This window comes from Pelecanus crispus, chromosome 10, assembly GCF_030463565.1.
Source record: "Pelecanus crispus isolate bPelCri1 chromosome 10, bPelCri1.pri, whole genome shotgun sequence".
Taxonomy (NCBI): Eukaryota; Metazoa; Chordata; class Aves; order Pelecaniformes; family Pelecanidae; genus Pelecanus; species Pelecanus crispus.
In genome coordinates, this window is record NC_134652.1 from 14007850 (window position 1) to 14031956 (window position 24107).

General features: G+C 41.9%; 1 protein-coding gene across 1 annotated transcript in view; it reads right to left on the reverse strand.

Moving 5' to 3' along the window:
- SORCS3 (sortilin related VPS10 domain containing receptor 3) overlaps positions 1-24107 on the reverse strand; it is a 316586-nt gene that overhangs the window by 190510 nt on the left and 101969 nt on the right. The window contains exon 2 of the mRNA XM_075718061.1: positions 22134-22201. Coding sequence (XP_075574176.1) covers positions 22134-22201 — 68 coding nt within the window. The remainder of the gene's footprint in view (positions 1-22133; positions 22202-24107) is intronic.

Genomic DNA, 24107 nt, shown 5'->3' on the forward strand with positions numbered 1-24107 from the left:
TAAGAAAAAAAAATGCTTATTTGCAATATTTGTTTTCAACAGACAAAGAAAAGCATCGGCACAATTCAATAAATACTCCATCTTACTCACTCTTTCACACATGACCTCTGGTAAAATGACAACATGTGAATAACATGGTCTGCATTTTTTCTACAAAAAAAAGGCATTTGAAACCATCTCTACCCTGTGACATATTTCTTATTCTAGATTATTGGTATTTCAACACAACCTAATCCAAAAACATTGAAAGCAACCTTCTGTTTAATGAAAACCACCATCACTCTGACTGTTGTATAATTAATGGCTTCTAAGTAGGAAAATACTAAGAGGGAGTTCTGTTCCTAAAATCCATCTATATATAGTACTAGGAAAACCATACTTAGACAAACAAATCCAAGTCTTAGCCACACTGTGTTAGGGAACTCCAAAGAATCCAGCAGATTTATTCTCCATTCACTGACAAAAAAATCAGTTTCCAATCACATTGTGTACTGAGGAACAAGAATTTGGGCAAAATTCACAGAACAAAAATGATTAAGTATTCCAGAGTGAAGTGTATTCTTTGCAGGTAAGATTAAAATAATTAGGTGTCCAATTTGGCAAAGCAAGGACTGGGAGACTGTATAATAATGATCAGACTATGAAAGGTCTAAAAGTTTGATCCAATTCCTGCCAGTCTCAGCCAGAAAAAAAAAAAAAAATCCTATTTGCCTCTTCAAAATGGATGCAATAATTGGAACTAGAAAAAAAGAAATTTTAGGCCAAATATCAATAAAATCCTGTAACTTGCAGAATCATCATTAGTGCTGGTTAGAGATACTTCATCGAGATGTCTAGATGGACAAAGAAATCAAAACATCACTTTCTTATCAGATAGAGAATTCAAGTTTGGGCCAGCTCTGGCACTTAAGCCATGGAACTGGCTCCCAAAGAAAGTGACAGAAACCTCATTGCTCAAATACAACAAAACCTAACCAGTTACGTTAGATCCATACAGCAAAAAGAGAGCACAACCATGCAGGGAAGAGGCTATTGTCTGTGCAATAATTTGTCAAACTGGCCTCTCATTTGGGCCCTCCCTTTGCATACAGTATCAGGCACCAGCCCCAGAGCTTGCTTGCATGCCATGGCAATCAGCTACAGACACTGCAGCATCATTTCTATTATTTCAGCAAAGCAAATGGAAGTGAGGGACATCTCACAATCTGCTTCATAAAAAAAGACTCTGATGGAATAAAGTCATATTTGCAGAATCTAAACAGAAGTTTCATAGCACCAAGTCTTCATTTTTATCACATCAGATAGCTCTTTCTTTCTAAAGGGAACTCTGAGGAAGGATAACTAAAGGTTGTTAAGACTTGCTGCAGCTTTGGATTTATTTACCATTTTTTTTTTGTAAACTACTTGCAACAAATGTTGCCAGGCAGGAAAAGCCTATATAAACACTTGTAAATGCTCTACAGAGAGGCAGAAAGGTAGAAGGCGACTAGTGCTGAAATGACTAGATGAGGTTTTGATTTTAAAACCCTATAAACAACATAACAAGTATTTAATGGCAGCGAATCGGTGACAGCTTTTTCTCCTTAATGCATGGGGATCTGCAATCCAATACAACTATAAACTGTGCCTTATTTTGTGCAGTGTGCATCCTACCGCTGCACCTGAAAATACATTATAGAAGTAAATACAGTTGCAAAGCTAAAATAAAGCATCCTAGTCCAGGAAGACAAATTAAAACATCTATACAAAGGGCAGAGAGCTATTTTCAGGTAACTAATAACATGAGGAAACACAAGCCAGTAGTTCCAAAATGCAGAGGCTTTTTTTTTTTTTGTGCCAGAACAGTCATACCAGCCAAGACCATGCTTTTGCAAAATAGTATTTCAGTTCCTGCTGTAGAAAAGCTGCATGCTTAATCTATATCCCCCTGATCTTACACCCACAGCAAATAAAAATCCTCCAACATGTTCACCATCTCCTATTTCAGTCCATAACTGAGGAACAAAGTCATGGAATTTGCACATTTTGATTTTGTTCCCCTTGAGCCAAGAGGAATTTTTGCAGGAGAAGCAATCAAAGAAGGAGCTGGGCACTTCACCCAATTTTCATGAGCAGGACAGTGTGTTTAACCCTACAGCTGCCCTTATCCCTGTTGAGACAGACAGGATCTTCATCTGTAGACACCTTGTTATTGCAATACTGATGCAATATCCTGAGCACCTGCCATTCAGTATACTAAGCATCTTCATTCCCAGCTGGCGATGAGGAGTTGGGGCCACTCAGCACTGTTTGCAGTCTGATAACAGCTCCCAGGTGATGCAAAGCCTGATGCAGGCTACACACGCACCCACACAGTACAGAGGCCAGCAGGCACCACAGTAGTAACAACAAATGGATGCATCTATACTGATGGGTGCAGGTGAACCTTGGCTCCTCTGTTCACCCTTGGGACTGGTTGCATTTGAGGAATCTTAATAAGCTATTTTACAGCAGCGCTGAGCTCCTTTCCCTTAGGCACCAGCCAGCTCCATGCACACCCAGAGAGTTTGAGTCTGTCTGCATGCATCCAGGGAGATATTCCTCAGTCACGAAGCCTTTGACAGAGTTGAAAAGGAAGCAAAACCTTCTCAATCCTCAGCCTCAAGAAGGAAAATTCCCTGCTTGCGAGGGTCCTTTAAAGACCAAAAAGCAGCTCAGAAAGAGATCCATGTGAATGAGACAGTGCTTTATTTCATCCCCCTGAATTTTATGCTCTCAGCTCTTTTTGCAAATAATTATAATGCCATGGAAGGGAAAGTGAGGAACAGAAGAGCTCCAAGGCTTGGTTTTCATCATCAAGGAATCATGGCTGCAATTTGAAATTTCACAGGTGCTGAGGCTCTCAGACCTGTAGCAAACCAGCTCATCTTTCAGCATCACTGAATTTGGCCAACTCAGCCCAGACTCCATTTGCTGCAGCATCAAAAATGAAATGCAGTTCTAACAGCAGTGCAAATCAGATCACATAACTGAAAAACTATGAGTATTAGTAAAGACTGAATATGCTTCCAGCCAACAAGCAATACTTCAAACTACACTGTAGACTCAATGTAGAAATTGAGTAAGATTCTCTGGCCTGCACTACACGACTAGATTATAATCATTACTACTACTCTGTGCTTTAAATCTATGAATCTGAGGATGTGCAGACCTGCTATGAAGAGCACCTCTTGAGACTTCCCACATTATAAACAGGAACATGAGCATTTTGAGGACATTGGATTTGGTGCCATGTGAAAAGAGAAGAATCACCCGAACAAGAATCATTAAAGAGTGGAAAAAGCTGCTGCCTTATGAAAAACTTCTGGTGTTTAATCAGGGTGTGAGTATCTGCTTGGGGAAGTACAGGGCCTTTAAAGCCTCCCAGTCCACAAAAATACAACAAGAGCCAAAACCTGATAAACTAAGGTTAGACAAGTATGAGCAAAAGGGTATTTTGTCCTATTTTGGGTGTTGGGGTTTTGGGGTTTGTTTTGTTTTTTTATACAAGAAGGGCAACTGTTCCAGGCAGACTGTACTAATGGCTGAGGTAAATTCTTCATCACTGCAAATTTTTCAAGCAAGATAGGATGTTTTCCCAACAGTTTTGCTCTTGATCAAGCAGGTATTCATCTGAGGAATTAATCTCTCTTTGGTATCTGTGACAAGTGATTTTCTTCTCCTTCATCATCTTGTACAGTGTCTAAGCACAATGCTCCTCCTGCCTTTATAACCTAGGAATTGTTTTAATAGCTACACATCAATGAGTCACCAGTGACACAGCTATTACTTCACTGTTTATCCACATAGCTGCTTCTAGATAAATATTTTTTTATTATTATTTAGGATTACACCAAGAGTGTAACCCAGTATCTTCATAGCTCCAAGGAATACTCTAGTGTCAAAAGACTCCTTCTCTAAAGTTTACCTTACCATGCTACTATCCCATTCAGCATGCAAGTAATTAATCCCTTGATATTTTTACTCCATGAAGCAGGGTGACTACTGGAAAGCAAAGCAACTTCTGTTCCAGTCAACCAGGTCATACGAGGACTCTCTTTTTATCATGATCCTTTCTACCCTAGAACCATGAGCTAATGGAATCACTGTCAAGGTGTCCTTGCCTGCATTCACCACTTTCCTTTGTATTATGTCTAAAAATCTTCCATTGCCTAGCTTTACAAACACAACAGCATTTTGGTTTAAATACCAATTCTGCCACAGCTTCATGCCTCTTCAAGAAGGAAAAAGCCAGATTCAGAGCTGCTCAATATCATCCGCATTTCGAACATATCTTTTTACACTTCCACCAGCCATTCAGCCAGCACACTGTTGGTTCTGATAGCACGTGAATGTTTCTAGCATTGGTCCAACATCAGCTAGCTGATTTTTGCCCTCTGTGGTCTCCATTGTGTAATTAGTTGGAGACAAGGTCAAAGAGATGAGATCACAATTTTTCATGCTCTTGAACCATCAGACCCATGCAACCTATCAAACTGCACATCTGAAGTGCAATATTTTGCTTATCGATGGGGTCTAAATTGGGACTAATCCGCTGCAGAGAGCACGGCCTCAGTCTCAAGTTAACAATTGTTATTGCATTTTCCATTTTCCATGCTGGCTTCACCACCTCATTTACATAATATTCTAATGGGGACATTTCAAGACAAGGTAGGATGGGTCACAAGATGCAAAAATGTGCTGAATGGACTCAAGTAAAAGTTATTCAACCTCTCGGCTCCTTCCATAGTCAGCTTCTAATACGAAGCCTGTTGCACTGCTCTTCCCAAGGCATATGGGTGGGAGACTTTCCTATCACTGGACCACAGAAATAGGGTTAAGAAAAAGCCTTCACAACATTCTCCCTCCCTCCCAAAGGCAAGACTAACTAGAACAAGACATCTACCTCAGAAGGCTGTCTAGCATGTACCTAAAGTCTTTTAAAATGGAGACTTCCCAGCTTCCCAAGCAATCCATGCTCAGCTTTAAGGAGGTTTTTCCTAAAACCTGCCTCTGCACTGCTGCAAATTACTCAGTAACCGCAGAATAGACATTGGGGGGCTGAGGGGGGAATGGTTGTGCTGTATATATTTATATACTTACGTACATACAACAACAACTTACTTGTTGTAAAAACAAAGTATCCAACTATTTTTTCCTTAACTGAGCTACTGTGGCCTGGGACCTCTTTACTAAGATTAGCTCCACTTACAGATAGTTACTATAGTATTTGTTGCCATACCAAGGCACACTTCATAGGTGATATCATTTACCACCAGAGAAGGCATCATTTGTCATACAGCAGAATGCCGGAGCTGTCTACCAGTTCCAAGTCCTGGGTCTTGCACATTTCTTCAAGAGCATCTTCCTGGGTCTTGCACATTTCTTCAAGAGCATCTATCACCTCCAGAAGACCCCAAGCAGGTTATGCATTATTGGAGGCTTTGGGAGGAAACCCCTGTCTGAGCTCTGTAGCACAGCATCTGAACCCAGAAGTCAAAGCTCTGCCTTGGCACCCAGCCCAAGCAGCAGCTCTTACCAGCTTCTCCTGAGGCACAGACTTCCACAGGGCTGCCCCAGGGTTTGCTCAGGGGAGTTTCTTGGGCTAAGTACCTGATACATGAAGACATGTTTCCCTTCATTACATTTACAAGGCCTGACCCAAAATCTGGAAAAGTGCCTGGAAATACTCTGACTTTCTTAGAATCATAGAATAGTTTGGGTTGGAAGGGAATTTTAAAGGTCATCTAGTCCAACCACCCCCCCGAATTTGGATCCTACATTAGTGAACTATGTCTAAACAGGTTCCTCTACATATTTCCTCTCTCCAGGTTAAATAATCATTGTACAGTCACTAGCCATGCACAAATTCTTCACATCTCTTACACCAAGCTTCCTCTACCCTTCTGAGAGGCATTTGCCGCTCAAGTGAATCTTAGCCCTCTGCTTTGTATCATCAACAACAGTGAATCATTGAGCACTAATTCTTAAACTATGTACACATAGCAATAACCTGCAAGCCTTTTCCTGATATGTGGGCATAGTTTTACAGATAAATTTAATAGCATGGAAGGAAATTGTAGGGGTCTGGATGGCTTGTGCTTGCACTTACTTTCTACTACTTCTGGAATCAGATGTATGGGAAAGTAGTTTTTAAACAAAACCCTTTGCATTGGGCTAAATTTTTGCAAAAGCTGGAGCCAGATTTGACCTTCTGACATGTTTTTTCTTGTGCTTGCTCACAAGATCCCTTACAGATTTTTGCCAAGAGCAAAGGCAAAAGTTCACACATAGAGAAAGAAATCAATGTACTTCTGGCTTCAGTCAGCCCTGAAGTGTATTCTCAGATTTTTGTTGCACAGAAACAAAAATGTTTCTAGGAAGCATCCAGCCTGCAAGATTCTAACCAGATTTGCCCACAATGAAAAGTTCCAGAGAATAAGCAGCAGGAGAGAGGGGAAGGTTAAAAAACACACTCCAAAATAATCACAACAGTACATTCTTTCTTGTCCTAAATAGACAGAGGCCCTGGGTCAAATTCCAAAAGGGAATCAAGCACAACTTACGTTTTTCCTGGCCCTTTCACCTACACAAGTTTCTTTACTCTCACAGTATCCTGAACTCCCCTTATGTTCCAACATGTCATTGATGATGTTCCCATTCTATCCAGGTGTATGCAATTCCCCGTGAACTTACATGCATTGCAGACCATATCTTAAACAGTCAAAAGACAGAATTACAGAAGTGAAGCAACAAAGCAGAGACCAACATGTCAGCCCTGCTCACCTCCTCTCCACACACTCATTTTCCATACAGAGATCTGGTTTTCTATATCTCCTTCACACACTGGACTGTATCCACCATCCTTGCTTGCGTGGGCCACACATCACTGCACACCTTCCTGACCAGGCACAAACAACAGATGGTTTTAGAGGAGATGCATGTACTGCCCACACACAAGTTGGGAAGAGCAAAACACTGGCTAGAAAACTAGAGCCATTCTGTGCAGCAGTCAGGCCTGCTCGCTCTGCGCTCTTAAGCCAGCATGAACAGCAAAAGCTCCACACCTCCGAGTTTCTGAGAGAGAACAAAGCAGTCATAATGTTTAGATTCATGAGACTGAGATCATTTTATGCAACACTTCTAAAGGGAAATCCTGTGCCTCCCCATCTTATTTGCAACTTCCTTAATTAAGGAACTAGTAATCACATGAAGAAAAATATAAACAAGGAAAAAAAATACCTTACACTCCAGATGTCCTTTGGAAAGCTTATAAGTCATCACATTAACTGAAATTCATTGAATCCATTAAACCCATTTTTCCCCAAAGCTCAGCTCTTTCCCCAAACTCCCCTACTGTTTGAAATGGCAAGGAGAGATGGCAGTAGGACCTATTTACACCTCTGTTTGAAAGTGAGTCTATACTATCTGATTTCTAATTCAGACCCATCTGTCACAATCAGGTACACAACACTGGTCCCTCAAAACACATGTTCCCAGCAGCCTGACCACTGTGGTGTTGTCAAGTTCTCTCTCTGTGCTCACAAAGGCACCTTACACTAACTTTAGAGCAGCACTTTCTGAGATCAATGATAATTGACTGATTAAGTATGCCTAATGCTGCCAGAATGTGAGCTGATTGTGTAATGGTGCTAATTAGTAACTGCCAGAGCTCATTCCAATTATTAACCTTTATGAATGTCGTTTTTAAAGATAAGAGTTTGCAACATGGCCTACTGCAGCATTTGTAATGGTTTTGTCACACAGGATGAGAGGGAACATGGTGACCACTGAAGCTGAGATAAAGGTAGCACAAGAAAGAAGCCCTAGGAACAGAGGATTTTACCTTTGCTTCCTGCAAGTGATACAAAGACTTTAACAATAAGGAAGTGGAATATCTGTGCTGAAGAATTCAAGAACCCACTTCTCCACGAGACCTGAGCTACTCAGCAATGACACTGCCAAGTATGCCTCAAAATTTCCTAGCAGTGCAAGTACCAAATCAATTGCCTGATTTTCCCAGGTGGGCATGCTTGCAAAGTGCCATGTCCAGTGGCACTCTGGAAGCAGGGAGACATGAGAAGAACAAATTTGCTGTTGCAGTGCTGGTGCATACCAAGGAAAAGCACTATTCTCACGTCTGCACAGTCACAACTCTGATTCTTCTGATACATTATGCAATAGAGGACATTTTGTGATGAACCACAGTTGCCAGGGTGCATGCACACTGACTGGATCACATATATAGGTAAACAACTAAGCTAGACCACAGACTACTTAATTTCACCCTCATCTGTCCCCCAAACAAACCATGTGCACTGTCACTATACAAAAGGATCACTTCCACAGAGGAAATACGGGCTTCTTATATATCTGCCACCACACAACAGAGCCATGTCCTGTTACATAGCCAGACTTGTGTTCATCACCATTAAAATGCCACAGGACAAGATATGAACTTTTCAGGTGGTGTGACTAACACTCCTCAGCCCCTACAATGAGATAGAATTTGTGCAGACCACCCTCCGAGTCCTCAGAGAGGCAGATGGGTCCACCACGGTCTTCCATGCCACATACTATTCCACAAAAAAAAAAAAAAAAAACCACAAAACACAACCCACACACAAAAAAAACCCACCACCAAAACCCAAAGCTTGTCTTGCTTTGTTTCCTGTGCTTTGTACAAAATAGAAAACACGCACTTGTGGGTACAAAGCTAGATGTGCTATGTTAACTCTGTATTCCTCACAGAGATCCCTTTTACCTTTATTGGTTACAGATAATAGAACCAATGGGATTTTAATCTTCCATAGGACATTTCTTCTCTACTCTGCTAGAGGCACACTGAATAATGTACCATGCTCCACTGCTTACTCTGTAGCTTTAACTACTCTATGGCAAATATAGTATCTGAAACCTTACATTTTAACAGATGATCTTACTGCCTTGGTTTTCCTCAGTCACACTTGCAGCTGCAAGTAACCCAAAGAAAGCACAAGTCCTCCCACACACTGGCTTTACAGAGACCTGTGTCTGGGACACCTCAAGGTCAACAGCTTGTCTGTGATCCCTGAAGTAATTACGTAAGACCCATGGATGGATCACAGTCTGCTGATATCCTCAGGGAACTCATACACCCCTTTGTGCTGATGGGAGTTGTACAATTCTCCTGTTCCCACACCAGGCCCTGGGACCTATTCCCTGTGCACGGTCTACTCTTCCCCATGCTGTTCCTGACTTCTGCTCTGAACCTGCTGCTTGTTCTTCCCCCTCCAGGGCCAATAACCAAGCTTCCTTCTTAAAGCAAATAACTATTACAATTTCTAACATTTCAGAGAAAGAGAAGCAAAAGGACAGACACTAAGTGCATTTCTCTTTCCATGGGGCTGATTACTCCTTGTGAGCTTCAGATCCCCATAAGGCTTGAACCCACGTCCCAGTGATGGGTTGCTCTTCCTTTCTGTGTACCTCTCCCCAGGTGGCTTTTGAAACTCCCAGGGCTTGTATAAACTGGTAATTTACAGATGGTACTAGTCCCAGCCTATTTCTTGCCTGCCCCACTCTCCTGCACAGCATAGTGTATGAACTCAGACCCCAAGGTATGCAAGTCCATGCCAAGACCCCGGGCCATGAAGATGCACAGCTGAGATGCACACATCCATTGAGCCTCGTTAACTCTGCTGTGAAGCCCCACACTCCGCACAGTAGTTACAGATAGCTGGAGACAGTTGCATCTTAAATGCACCAGAACTCACTCAGGAAAGTTTACAGTGCCCCTCTCACTCCTGGGCAAAACTACTACCTGACTTCAGGGTAAGACTTGGCAGTAGTGGTTGTATTAACAGCCCAGCCATCTTTCTGTAACCAGTCTCTTATTACCATCTTCCTCACCAATCCTCTGAGCTAGAGTACGAGATCCATAAAAGAAAATGTAACAGCCCACCTACAGTATTCTTAGATTTATCACAGGGTAATATCCCTCAACTATTCCAATACAGCACCACATTTGCATCCCTGACCAGACTTGCAGGATGCTGAACGCCCAGCTCCTGCAGATAGCCTGTTGCTAGATTCATGCGTCTGGATAGCAAGCTTCAGGGATAACTGGATATAAGTAACTACTAATATTTATGGAGGCAATTGTCTAAAGTAACTGGCCATCAAAAACCCAGAAAGAAGCCCCAATAACCTGGTTACAGAATGGCCTCACTAACCTTTTACAGTTTTCATTCAGAGGCAGAAATCCTACATGTAAAAATGCACTATTTGCCTATGATCTAGTAGGATCTTTCATTTCTACTTGGTCAGGCATATGCTGTAAAAGAACAGACTGACAGATTTTACAGATGAAGAACCTGTGGTGAGTAAATAAATCAAAGGCTACCTTCCAGGCTGAGGAATGTAGCCCTTTGTAAATATTATTTGGAAAAGCGACCACTTGATACTGGGCACTTATTAACTTAATTAGAAGCCTAGTGAACGTACCACAGAGATAATGAGAGTGACAGCCCAGAACAAAAGAAAGATGGAAGGATTTCCTGCATGTTTTTTAACAATGTTTCTCCATCCTTCAGATTATTTATAGCCATTATAAAATGGCAGTGCACTTGGGGGGAGAAAAATACAACATAATAAAACACCAATATAAACAGACACAACCTATGTTAAAGTACTAAATTCTACCAGCCACTGTACAAAGCATCAAAGATTTATATGGCTTGGTCTCAAGCCTAATTGGAAAGAAAAGAAAAGTCGAGGGAGGAGGAAGAGGGGAAGAGAAAGGAAAAGAACAGCTCACTCAAAGAGAAACAAATCATGTAAGCTGATGTAAAGCCTAGGTTTAGCGTGGATAGGGGAACTGCATCCCAGGACAAGCCATGAGGTGGCACCAACACAGAAACTGCGCAGTGCAAGGACCTGCTGGCTCCTGATCCAGCCCTGGCTGCCTGGAGAGGAAGTGGCAGTGCCTATCTCTATCTAACTGATCAGAGGCCAGGGGACTTTCTGAGCAACAGATAAAGTCTTTGCATGTAATATAATCCTTGAGAGTGTTTTGGGGGGTGTTTTGGGGTTTTTTTGTTGGTGGTAGTTTTTTGGGTTTGGGGTTTTTTTTCCCCGTTTCTAGGAATTTGTCTAGATTCCACTTCAACCCATGTGAACTTTATCTACCAAAACATGCTCCAGCAAAATGATCCACAGGTTAACTACATGTTGTCCTAAGAACTAAAATTCTTCTACTTGTTCTGAACCTTTGTCCAATACTGCTTTATTCTTCACAGAATCACAGAATGGTTGAGAATGACCTCTGGAGCTCATGTGGTCCAGCCCCTGGCTCAAGGAGGGCCTCAGAGCCAGTTGCCCAGGACTATGTCCAGATGGCTTTTGAATACCTCAAGGATGGAGACGCCACAACCTCCCTGGGCAACCTGTGCCAGTGCTTGGTCACCTGCACAGCAAAAAAGGTTTCCTGATATTCAGAGGCAACTCCCAAGTTTCAGTTTGTGCCCATTCATTGTCTCCTGTCCTGTTACTAAGCACCACTGAAAAGGGCCTAGCTCTGTCTTCTTTGCATCATCCCTTCAGGTATTTGCACACTTTGATGAGATTCCCCCTGCACCTTCTCTTCTCCAAGCTAAACAGTCACAGCTCTCTCAGCCTTCCCTCATATGAGAGATGCTCCATGCACTTGCTTTAGTAGAGACCCTATCCACAGCACAATTTTGTAAGATTTTTATCATATTCTTTTTCTGGGCATCTCTTTTCAGGCTTTCCAAGTCCTACTAGATCAGATCTAGTATGAAAGTTCTTATGTAATTTATTAAGAAAGTTCTTGTTTTGCAATTATCTATTTGCATATTTACAGGTGAATTTAATGTGTGGTTTTCGTTAATATTGGCACGTATCCAGGTTGAATGCATCCACAACTAATCTATGCCAACAAAAAACTCCTCTGCACAGTAAAGAGCGATCAGGAAAAGACATTACTAAGGCCAAAACAAATTCATCTTTAAGTGTGGCTTCCTGCAAAAAGTTTTGCAGTCGGCATCCAAATCTAATTAGAATGTAAGATGAGATAACTCAACAAAAGGAGCAGCTCTCTAATGAGAGCAATGGAATTGCTGCTCCAAATGATAAAGAAGAGATGGAATAGCCAATTCCTGTTAACAGATGCAGCTCTGCTGATGCAGCAACAGTCACAACACCCACAGGATCTGCAACAGCAGGTTCTTGGCTCCAAACTCCCTCCTGAATGCTGCCTTGTTACTTTTCTAAACAAGCAGGCAAAGCACCACAAACACACTTTACCTGCCATCCCTGACAAGATGACTTCATAGAGACTGTGATGCTTCAAAAACACATTAACTCTTGGCAAAGCTTCCTCTGACCTTCTCCACCAAAGCCCCAGGACTAAATGCCTGGGAACATGACCTGAGCTGAAAATTCATTTGTGATGGGATAGGATGTCTCCCTTCTTGAGGAGCTCATAATCAAAGAAATTAATCGACAAGGACAGAAAAACTATACTAAATATAACATATATAAGCTGCAAAAGCAGGGACAAACATATTTTTCCAGCTCCCTAAAACACTTCTCCCCCCACCCAAACTTCATTAATTCACACCGAGATCCTCATGATTGTATCAACACCAGCAACACCTTTTGGCATTAAATTCCCTAAATTTTCCATTCCATCATCTAGCTTTCTGGAATTAAAAGACCAGACATCTGGTCAGGTTTAAGTTTCCATTATCAGGGTGGTCAAAACTAGTTGTGTGCCTGAAAGGACTGGCTGGAAAATTAAATAACATCAAAAGACAGTCTGGTTTTTTTGTTGGGTTTTTGTTTCATTTTTTTAAAAAAAACAACCTACAGTTTCAAAGCATACTTTTAGTCCGATAAAGTACCTTTACTAAGAAAACATGTTAGCATCCAAGACAGCCACCAGTTGGGCAATGGATGGAGAACCTACCTGTGGTGTAGAAGACTCAGATCCCTTGGTTGAGTACAACAGCCCCAGTAGGTCAGATCAAAAAATTGTATTGGCTGCTAATCTGCCACAGAACATTCTGGGAAAAGCATAAGGAACAGATAAAAAACAGCATGATTCTTCCCATGGTTTCTCCCTCAGCTCTCTTGACTTGGAGATCTCCAAGGCCCAAAACCACTAAAATCATGGCATATCATGTCTCCAGTGCAATCCCAGCTATTCCATAACAACTAAAGCATGAATAGCTCATTGCTGAAGAACAGATAATGAAAAATGGATAACGTTTCTGCAACACTGGTCCAAAACCTGTAGACCTGTCTGTTCCTTGAGTGTCGTATCATAAAATAATTACTGTAAGCCAGAGGCTACAGCCACACTATCACATTTAACAGCCACCAGCAGAAATACCCTCCATTAATTCACTGAATCCCCTTTTGAAATCCATTTATGCTTTTATTATTTCTGCCTCACAACATCCTGTAGCAATGAGTTATGCAATTTAATTATTTGCGGAATAAAAAAGCACTTCCCTTTATACTTATTCAGAGCAAGGGCTTGAACTTGGATCTTTCACACATAAGATTAGTACCAGTCTCTCCCTGGAGAGATTCTCAGTCTCTCCTGTTGGAGCTCTTTTGCGGAGTATAAATAATTCAACAGCTACTAGGGCAAGAGAAAGAGAGAGGTGGCTGGTTGGGGCTCTTACCTGAAACATGCAAAATGGAAACAAAACAGAGCTCGCTTTTGCCCTCTCTACATTTTATCTGGAATTCCACGTTTGAAAAACATCCCCTCAGAAAATTTGGAGTTCAATAAATTTCCTTTTCTTCTTGCCACCCTGTCTCCAGCCAGAAAACAAGATGTATCCAAAAATTCCCAGGCCTACTTATTAACAGGAACATCCCAATAACCCAGTTATCTATGAGATCAAAGCTGATGCACAACCACATGGCCTTTCTAGACTTATTTAATGAACACATTCCTCACACAAACATATCTGCAGCATGATCATTAGTGACAAGTCCAGTCCTCCCACAGCCGCATGTTCAGCAAAGCAGTCCCACTTTCAAGCTGTAAAAGATCTGTGGATGAAGCATGGAGTGGGGATGTGTAGCACGCGTTGAACAGTGAGTTACATGCACGCTTAAACATGAACGTCTGTGCCACCACCATGGACTGAGATGCAACACCCTCACCAAATTGAGATTCCAGGGCAGAAAGTAGTTAAAACCAAGAATTACCTCTATCTTCAGAGAATCACAGATATGAATAAAGCACTCTGAATATGGGTAAAAGTTTTTATTTAACAGCCTAGCTAAACCACCTTTACAATGTGCAGTTCTGTTTTTATTAATTCTTTCTGATTCAGCAGGAATTCCACCAAGGAATAGAGATGAGCAGATGCAGGGGGAAGCACATTAATAAATCATAAGTGTCATTAAAATTTGTAAACTAATATCTTCTGGGAAGTCTTGGCAATTAGTCTCAGAGCTTTCTTGGCAAACAAAAAATTAATAAATCCAAAAGGTCCCCTGTCTGATGATATCCCTGCCCCCACGGAAAGGTCATTGATGGAGCAATTAAGAGACACAACAAATGGGCCAGCCAGAAGGCTGGTTCACAAAAGACAAATGAGCTCCATGAAACAAGATGACTAAGGCATCTTAACAGGCAAAGGTGGGACTTAGATCTACACACCACCCCAAGACACATACAAAGGCTTTTAGACACATATTCACTGGGTTACTACTTTTCACATGATTTTGCATTGCCTCTCTTCATCCCCTCCATCTCTAAGGCAACATTAATATGATTGATTGTCAAAGCAAGGAACCATCAGAAAGTAGAGGTGTGAACCTCACTACTCCCTTGTAGAAAAACCCTATGGGATATAATAGGGCTAGGGAAGCAATGTGAAGAGATAAATTAAACTTCTCTCCATAAGTTAGTCATATGCTTAAAGAATGAAATAAAGAATTAAAGAACGAGGTCTTATTTTTATTACTGAGTTCACCTAACTCTAAAACATAGCCCTGAATTTAAGATAAGCCTATTAATTTTCATGATTGGTTCCCAAAACAAATGCTTAAAACAGTTTTAACTCACTCCTTCCATTCTGAACCACCTCAAACCAGAAAAACATTTGGAATCAAGTCATAGAATCACAGAATCATAGAGTCATTTAGGTTGGAAAAGACCTTTAAGATCATCCAGTCCAACCATTAACCTAACATTACCAAGTCCACCACTAAACCAATTAAGGGTAGAGTAGCAATTTTGTGTTTCCTGGCTTGGTGGCTGGATTATTTTTAATGAAAGTAAAAACTAGGAATCATTAATTAGTTACTTCAAATGGCTTCACTTACACAGTGCGATAAGGTGGTCAACGGTTATCACTATCTGATAACCAGCAACTTCTTTGTTGTCTATCATTCTTGTCACAGATACCCCCCTAAACCAGCAAACACAAGGAAGTTAAGCCACCCCCTTATTGCTTTTAATAGTTAAAAAAAGAGCATAGTAATGCCATTGTATGTATAGCCCTTTGTGAACATTTAGCATCCCTACAGTGTAACTTAATGCAATGACCTTTACCCATTAATTTCTCTCCTGGCTGATTCTCAACAGCTCTTTTCACCTGTAAAGCTTTCTCTCTTACTCTTCTTTATTAATTAGGACCCACTTTCCGATGCCTGCAGTAACACTTGCACAGCTGGACAAATACAGATGTCAGGAGCCTCTGCCAAACCTGGTATGTCAGCTTGAGCAAGAGAACAAGACCTGTTTCTCCAAAATAAGCAGGAACTCAGCCATGAGAGCAAAGAATAGATTTTCACTTGGCTCAAGAATGCTGCATTTTCTATTCTTCACAGCTAGTGACTACCTAGCTCTTTGGGCCAAGAAACTTCTCTTAATTAAATGGCCACGATCTTCATTTGGCAGCAGCTAGCTCAGGAATGGGCCAACATGCAGCTACAGTGCATCTCCCAAATAGTTCAAGTGTGGCTCCCATGCCAAGATGGCATCTATGACTGACAGCCACACTGTGCTGAGCCAGGGTAAACAGAATCACCCACTGTGGGGAAAAGACAAAGCAGCAAGAATACTAGAGGTTAAGTACTGCATTATTCTGGGATGCTGCTGAAGGCCCACACTAATCTCAACTCAGGGTGCTGCGAGCCCTGAGGAACAACTCTCATCTCACACTGCAGTCATCTGCTGCGGTTCCCCATTCCCTTAGTTCTTCAGCAAACATAGTCTGCACCTAGCAGCTCTTAACCGCAAAGATTTTGACAAATCACTCCCATAGCCTGAAAAAAAAAAAAACTAGCCATCACCAAGCTAGGCTATTTATACACTCTAACAAACAACAAGTGGAGTTGCCAAAGCTTTCGGGCACCGTGGTTTTCAAACCCAAGAGAGGTCACGGGATGTGCTTGCACACCCAGCTGGCTCCTTCCCTCCATGCCCTGATGGCTAACTGCAGATATTAGAAACCCTTCTCCTCATCAGCACAGGATGTCTGCACTTTGCAGTGTTGTTAAAAAATTCCAAACAAGATGCAATAATGGGAAGCATCACTACTTTGAAAACCAGCTCCATTAACTTTATGCCTCAATACAGTCCTCCAGAAAATAACATGTATCTAAGATGCATGTTGTCAGCATAAAAGTGAAAAACAGTAAGTCTAATCAAATTTCACAATACTGCAGGGAGGTGTCAGCTGGTCATGGTGGCTGTCTGGAGACTGCATTTCAATACAGCAAATTCTATTGCAAAACGTGTGGAGCCTGACCAGTACTGAGCAAGAGGTTGTTGTGCAAACCAGAGTTACCATTCTCAGCACCACAGTCTAAATAATGCATTGCCACTGGGATAGAAACACTCTTTTAAGGAAGCTCTGGCTGTGCCATGACTTATTTCAGGTTTAGGTTGTTTTGCAGAGGATGATATGGAAATTTGAGTCAGGCTTATTGAATCTCCTGGTCCCTGCCTTCTTACGCACCTATCTTAGAGGCACCTGCATTTGAAGCAAGGTGCCTAAGCCCTAGTTCCCAAAGGGCAGACATGGCATTTCACTCCACGTTGACCATTTCACACCTACAGAGCAGCCCTATCTGAAGCCAGTCCATTTGCAACACACAAACCTTGGGCACAGAAATCAGTGTGAGCTGTGAAACTTTGCAAAGGAAACAAATGGTAGAGGTACGCTGGAACGTGCTGATGGTCTCTGGAGACTGTGAGAGGCTTAAGAGGCAAGGACATAGGAGGGAACAGTGTAAAGCCCTTTGGTTATTCAAACATAACTGAATGAAAGAGCAATGCAAAACATAAGACAGCTTGCAACAAAGCTGAGAAGTTTTACTCCTCTAGCTCCAAGCTAGGAGTTGCAGATGCTGTGTTTTGCAGCTGTCTGTTAAAAAAACTAAGTGGGTTGTTTTTTTTTTTAACTCAGTACAGAGGCTAAGACAACAGACCAACCTCTTCATGCACAGCAGCCACAGGAGTACAAAAATGCTTGGGGATTTTTGACTGCTGCCATGGAAACAATTTCTTGGTTAATAAACAAGAAAACAAGAAGGAATATATGTAAATATTCCTTCATCAGCATTTTAGCTTCTTAAGCAGAAAGAGTTGGTCATGGGTTTGAGTATGGGTTAATGCATGAGCCGGCATTACGTACCATCAGATAATTTAACTGGGATCACAGCCAGAAGAGGGAAACTCCAGGGGACCCATCAAAGGTGGGCAAAATGGGAGCAGGGACTCAGAGCTGACACATGCAAGTGCTTGCACTTCGGAAGAAAATCTGAACTACTCCCCACTGCCTAATTATCTGATAAGTTGCAGTCATGGCTATCATATTGATCATAAATACCGCCCTGCTAACTTGCGCTTCTCTTGTCTGCTGTATCGCCCTGTTGTCTCTTTGTCTTCATCTGAGATTGAAAGCTCCCTTGGGATGGAGGTTGTCTTTTTAGCTACTGCAATCCAAATAAATATAACTGTTCCTGGATACTAAAAAAGGCAACAGTGGAAAATCTTTTATTCTGGTTATCTTAGCAGAAATAACTGCTCAACCCACACTGGCTGAAACAGTTGAAAACATGTTAAATATTACACTAGCAACTTTAAATACTTATCCAGAATGTCACGTTCACATAACCCTATCTCAAAACTGTACAGCTTAAACAGGAGACAGGATTAGCAACAAGCAAGGAAATGTTCACAAGGGTTTTCCTTTGCTTGTAAAACCTGTGAAAACTAAAAGGCCCACAGAATAAGAAAAGGAACTCAGTAGATTCCTCCTGCTTATTCACACTCACAACACAAGAAGGAAACAACTGGACAGCAACAAGATTAACTAATGAAAGGACTTGCTGCCTATCATACAACCTACAGAACTCCCCATGTAATATACCTGAACAAAACATATACCTGAAACCAAACCTCATTTATCAATCACAATTTCCACGGTCAGATCTGGAAAAAGATCACACACCTGAAGAAAAAAGCCATTGAATATAGACTTTTGCTACTCTCCTCCTCTTGATAAAATTTGCCTGATATTTTCAACAGGAAAGTATGCCCAAAGAAACCCCAACCCTTCAACTCTTGGTTGTGAAAATGGTGCCTTTTAGACACCACATTTTGCATATCTAACCCTCTCATTCACCTCTGTTCAACAGATGCCTGCTTGCAATACTATTCCTGTGAAGCAGCCTGGCCCCTACTCTTTGCAGACAGAGTTATATTTCATGACAGATGATTCCTGTGAGCTTACAGTTCATCATAGGCAAGGAATTTTGATGCAGGGATCCTGGTCTACAGAGGGTTTGGGTATTAGAGCTGCTCCAAACAGTACTTCAGATCAAAACCATATGCATTTACAGATTAAGAGGGAGAACTGTTTTCTTGCCTTTTGTTGACGGAGAGGTGTTGGGGGGGGGGGGGGGAATTATACAGAAAGCATATATCCAACCCTTAATCCAATTTTTACTTGAAGCAGGCAGGATGTAGCTGGACTCTCAACTACCCAGTTATGTGTTTTGCTAGGCAATGAGAACTGATGAAGGGTTTGCATGCCTGAAAAGCTTAAATAATTAAATAATTTTTACAGTTTACTTGCTGACCTACGAAAAGACCTGTCCCCACAAATTCTGATGGCTCACACCATCACAAGTACAACCACAATAAAGTAGCTTCCTTTCATTGGTGGAGAAGGATCACCTCCACTCAACTTGGTGGGAAAAACAAAAATCCAAACCACAACTGACAGGTATCACTTGTGACCAAGAAGAGATGTGGCATTCACAAGGGGGAGGGGTGTGACTGACTCTCTGTGCGTGTGCGCGTCTCTTTTCCCTGAAGCTGGCTGCTTCAGTCCCAATGGAGGCCTTTTCTGTGATTTTTTTAGGCCCCAGAAGCATGGATTTGCTTATTAGAGTAATGCCAGTGTTCCTGCATTCAAATGCTGACTAGCATTTCCTCTGTCTAAACTCGTATCAGCCTGATACAGGAGCAGCTTCCAACTTAACTTTTAATTCTCTCCCTCTCTTGGTCTTGCTCCCTTTTTTAATTACATCCAAGATGTTTTCTTATTGATTTACTTGTCTTTGTATTTAGATGCAGGGATTAGAAATTTCTCTTATATGGCAATTCAGTTTTCCATTAAAAGAAGCCTCTCATGCTATAACCCAGGGGGAACTGAGAAGAAGCTTTTGATGCATGAAGCAGGCAGAGGCAAGATGATATTTGGAGATTGCATTGCACTCTGCTCTATCTTGGCATCCTTTGAAGCACTGCCATGTGATTCATTGCTCTCTGCCACAAAAGCCACTCCTCTCTTGTGGAAGCAAGTGTGTTTGCCAAGTGTTCAGAATAGATATCATGCAGCACCACTGCTCACATGGGCAGGGCTCCTGGTTAGCAGAAAGGATGTATCACATTCCCAGAAAACAGGAAGAGGGAAAAAAAACCACCCACCCAAAAACGTCCAGACCTCCTCTGATAATTACTTGATAGTTGCATTCAGTTTGTGACCCACCCATTCTGGGGGCTCAAAGATGGCTTTGAAGGAGTTTACAAAAAGTAACTGAGAAAAGCAAACCTATTGCCAGAAGGCTTAAATTCTCTCTGCAAAGACAGATACTCCTTTTGAAATTTTCAGGGTCTCAAAAATTAAAAGAAAATATTGAAAAGTACAGATTTAAATAATGCAAAGATCCAGAGGCCTTTAATGCGCAAATGGAACAGAAAATCCTGAGAAAAGGAGTCTTTCTTTTGGCTTATTGCTTCCACTTAGTATCTATTTGCATTTCTACAATGTCCTTTCCAAAGAAACTCATAGCTGTTCTCTAAGACAATGTGGCTTAATCCTGAATTTTCCAGGTGGGAAACTGAAGTTTAGAGCTCAGGAGCTCTAGCTACTAGCTCTTACCCTGAGCTTTCCTCCCAGATCTTGGACGAGAACTCAGAAGATTCTGATTTCTCAACTTCTCTGAGTCTCTATGCCCCACGTTGGCCCCTATTTCACTGCAGAGAGTTGCAGAAGCATCCCAGAACACACTAAAACACACTCACAAATCAGTGTGTTTCCCTAGCTGACCAAGTACTGGATGCATTCTAGTTGTACTGATGATGAACTACATTTCCATCACTTTGGGAAAACGACAAAAGGGATGCTGCTATTACCTTTCTGCAGAGCTCAGGTGATGCTGTGCATTCAGTATTAGGACAGGATTTTCCTGCTTGTTACATTATTTATGCAAAGCAGATTGCTTGTACAATCACAGTGCCATTTGTACTTGTTAGGTAAAGAGGCAAAAGTTTTTTTAAGGCTTCAATACCTTGAAAAGTACCAGAGTAAGTGGAAATGACTGTGTTCTCTCTTATTAGCTACAAGGTTATTTATACTTTTGCAGATTACCATGGTACAGCGCAATTAGGCTTTGGAGGTACTGTGCAAATTGAGAAGTTTCAAGAGCTCTGCTGAACGTTAACCCTTAAAATACATTAACAGGAACAAACCTGCAGCACATGCCCAAGGTCTTCTCCAAACAGGGGATTTTAAATTACCTCAGAAGAAAGAAGTACAAGAGGCCATCTGCCAAGAAGCTGCTCACACCCAGAGCAATGGCTACAATGCATTTACAGGTCCACCAACTACATTTTCAGGAGGTTGCACAATAGCTGCAATACACCAGGTAAATCTGACACAAGGCACTTTGTCTCCCCCAACCCCTGGCTGCCTTTTTTTTTTTTTTTCCTTAGGGTAAAAAAACAACTAATAACAATTCTGTTAAAGGCATACCCTTTTCACACCACAGGCAGGATGTTAGGAGGAAGAGCAAACCCCAGAAGATAGAAACTATTGGTGATTTCAGATGTCAAGGAACTGGCCTGCTTGAAGGGGTGGGTTTAGCAGATTGGGGGGGGATCTAAAAAAAAAAACAAAACAAACCACAGAAACAAAAAACCCCCCACACAAATACTTACAAACACACACTCTGTCCAGCAGTGAGCTTCCGCAGGCCAGGACACTCCATCTCCCACACCAGACTAGGAGCATGGCAGGTACATGACACATCTGAGTCTATCCATAGCAGCAAAGACACCAGCACCTCACTGCGATATCTCTAGTCCTTTAGTAGTTACAGTCCTTAGAGCCCAAGGCAACACAGATTCACTGCCAAGATGACCATCTCAGCTCACGGGGCTGAGGAATGCGGCCAAGATCAGCTAAGATCATATCATGCACTGTGTTGTACTTGGACATTTTAGACACTGTTCCAGCAGCATGTACCATCTACAGAGACTGTTCTCATTGCCAGCCTCACAGCAGAGACCGAGGAATGAACAGACTTGTCTAAGGACACTCAAAGGCAAGAATGAAACCAAGCTCCTCTGTGTGCCAGGGAAATGCCCATACATCAAGAAACCCTCTTGTTTGCCGACCTCACTTCATCAAAGCAATGTGTTCTTAATCATGTGTCCCTTTTCCAAAAGGCAACTCCAGTTATCTCAGATTCCCTCCCATCTTCTCCCCTTGCTCAGCCTCCAGTTTTACAAGAGACACAGTGCAACCCCTCCATGTCAGTTGCTGTGATTTCTATAATTCACTTACCTCCACAGTGAGCTCTCCGTAACACTCCCCAAGTTGAAGTCGTAGAGCTTTGTCAGAATGAGAATCACCTAGTGAGGGAAGGGAGGGAGGAAGAGAAAGGGATAAGAAAGAGGGGGGGAAAAAAAAAAGTTTTCCTTTAGACTGTGTAACAATACACAAGGCATCTGAAAACACCCAAAGGAGAGCTTAGCATTTATCCATTAAAGTTGCAATATTATAGGATCAAGTTAAAAAAAAAAAAAGAAAATCATGAGCTTAATGCATCATGCAACCAGTAACATTTATTTTAGTCTCAAAATGTTTTGCATTTAAAATAAAATATGCCAACAGGAATTAATCAAACACTGTGAGCTGCCTTCTCTACAACTATGGTTATTCAAGGTCAGGGATGGAATCATATGCACCCTTGTTAACTCAATAGCCCAATCAGAAACTACAGTTGACTTTCCCTGTTTCTCAAGGTGCTACCACAAATTGGTGAGTCTCCATGGAAAGAACTGACAAGTTTGTTTATGAAGATCCCCATCCAGCTAAACAGTCCATTTTGCACAGAATGAGCTTTGTTGTTCTCTATCTGCTGTCACCAATTCCAGGAACATGGGAATTTCCACATGCTATCACCTTTCTGCAGTGGTAAAAGAGGGACAACAGAGCATGACATTCAGCTTAGACACTGAGCAAGACAAAGCTTCAGCTGTATCTTTAGTGCTCAAGGAGAGTCAGAGCCTTCAGGACCCACTGACTAACTTTCTGGTGAGCCATGAACACTCCCGAGTCATGCCCTTGCAAAACTGAGGTAGGAGGAGAGGGGTGTTAAGCAGTACATGGGGGACCACAGGGGAATACAACTTCCCTCTGATATTCTTGGTGCTCTCACCTCAGATTTCACAGGTAAATGTAGTCCTCCTAGTTACCAGCTACATTGCCCAATACCCTTCCTCCCCAGAGAGGCAGCTGTGCACTCTGATAACCTGTGAGCCTCTGTGCAAGCTCCCAGGCTCAGACAGGATGGGAACTTCTGCAGAAAGAATAGAGGTTCCTCAGTGGAAGTTAAGAGCATTTCAGCATCTTTTCCTTGTTTTTTTAACATAACTAGTGTCACACAGTTCAGTTCCTCAGATTCTACAGGACCAGCCTCTAGGAAGAGCTCTGGGGCATCATTCATTTTGGTTTTGCTTCATTTTAATATTTCAGCATTGTTTCCTCCTTGCAGGAGTCAAGAACAGGCTAGTTTCCCTTGCAATTTCTTGGGCTGTGAAAGCATCTAGGGAAATTTTTAGCAAATACTTGGGGGGTTTTGTTTTGTTAACAGGTACTTTGCAGTTTGGCTAAAAGATGGATCCAAACAAGAGATGTGACCCAAAAGGCTGGGTTCATTAATGTTTTCCTATGCAACAAAGATCTTTACTACAAAAGCCACATCTCCCTCCCTCTTCCTGCTCCTACAGCAGAGGGACCCACGACACCTTTCATCTGGGTTTCCCAGCTGAAAGGCTGCTGGGTGAAGAGTTTAAAGCTTTGCAGAAAAATGCCAAAGGATTAATCAATATCACAATGGCTGCAGCAGTCAGTTACTGTCAGCATAATACCGGGAAGAGACCTGTTCAAATTGTAAGGGACCTTGGTACGTGACTATGCAGTCAGTGCCCAACTTAATGGCTTTAGAATAGATGCTCTGAGAATCCCTCTCTACTGGATTCACTTTCCCTATCCCCGATTGCATTTTGTCCCTTTATTTCCCCATGCAGAGACCTTTAGGAGGAAGATAAAAGCCAAGCTGCTTCCAGCAGGATGTGAAAAGAGACCTGCCAGGCAGATTTGAGTCAGCACATACAAGCCTATGTCAGACTGAACCAATGCTGTCCAGTGGGGAAATAAGGGCAATATCCTTTTTATCGCAACTTAAACCCCACACACACCTTCCCTTACAAAGGCGGATAAGCCAGCTGCAAGCTGCAACAACCAAGGTTTGTA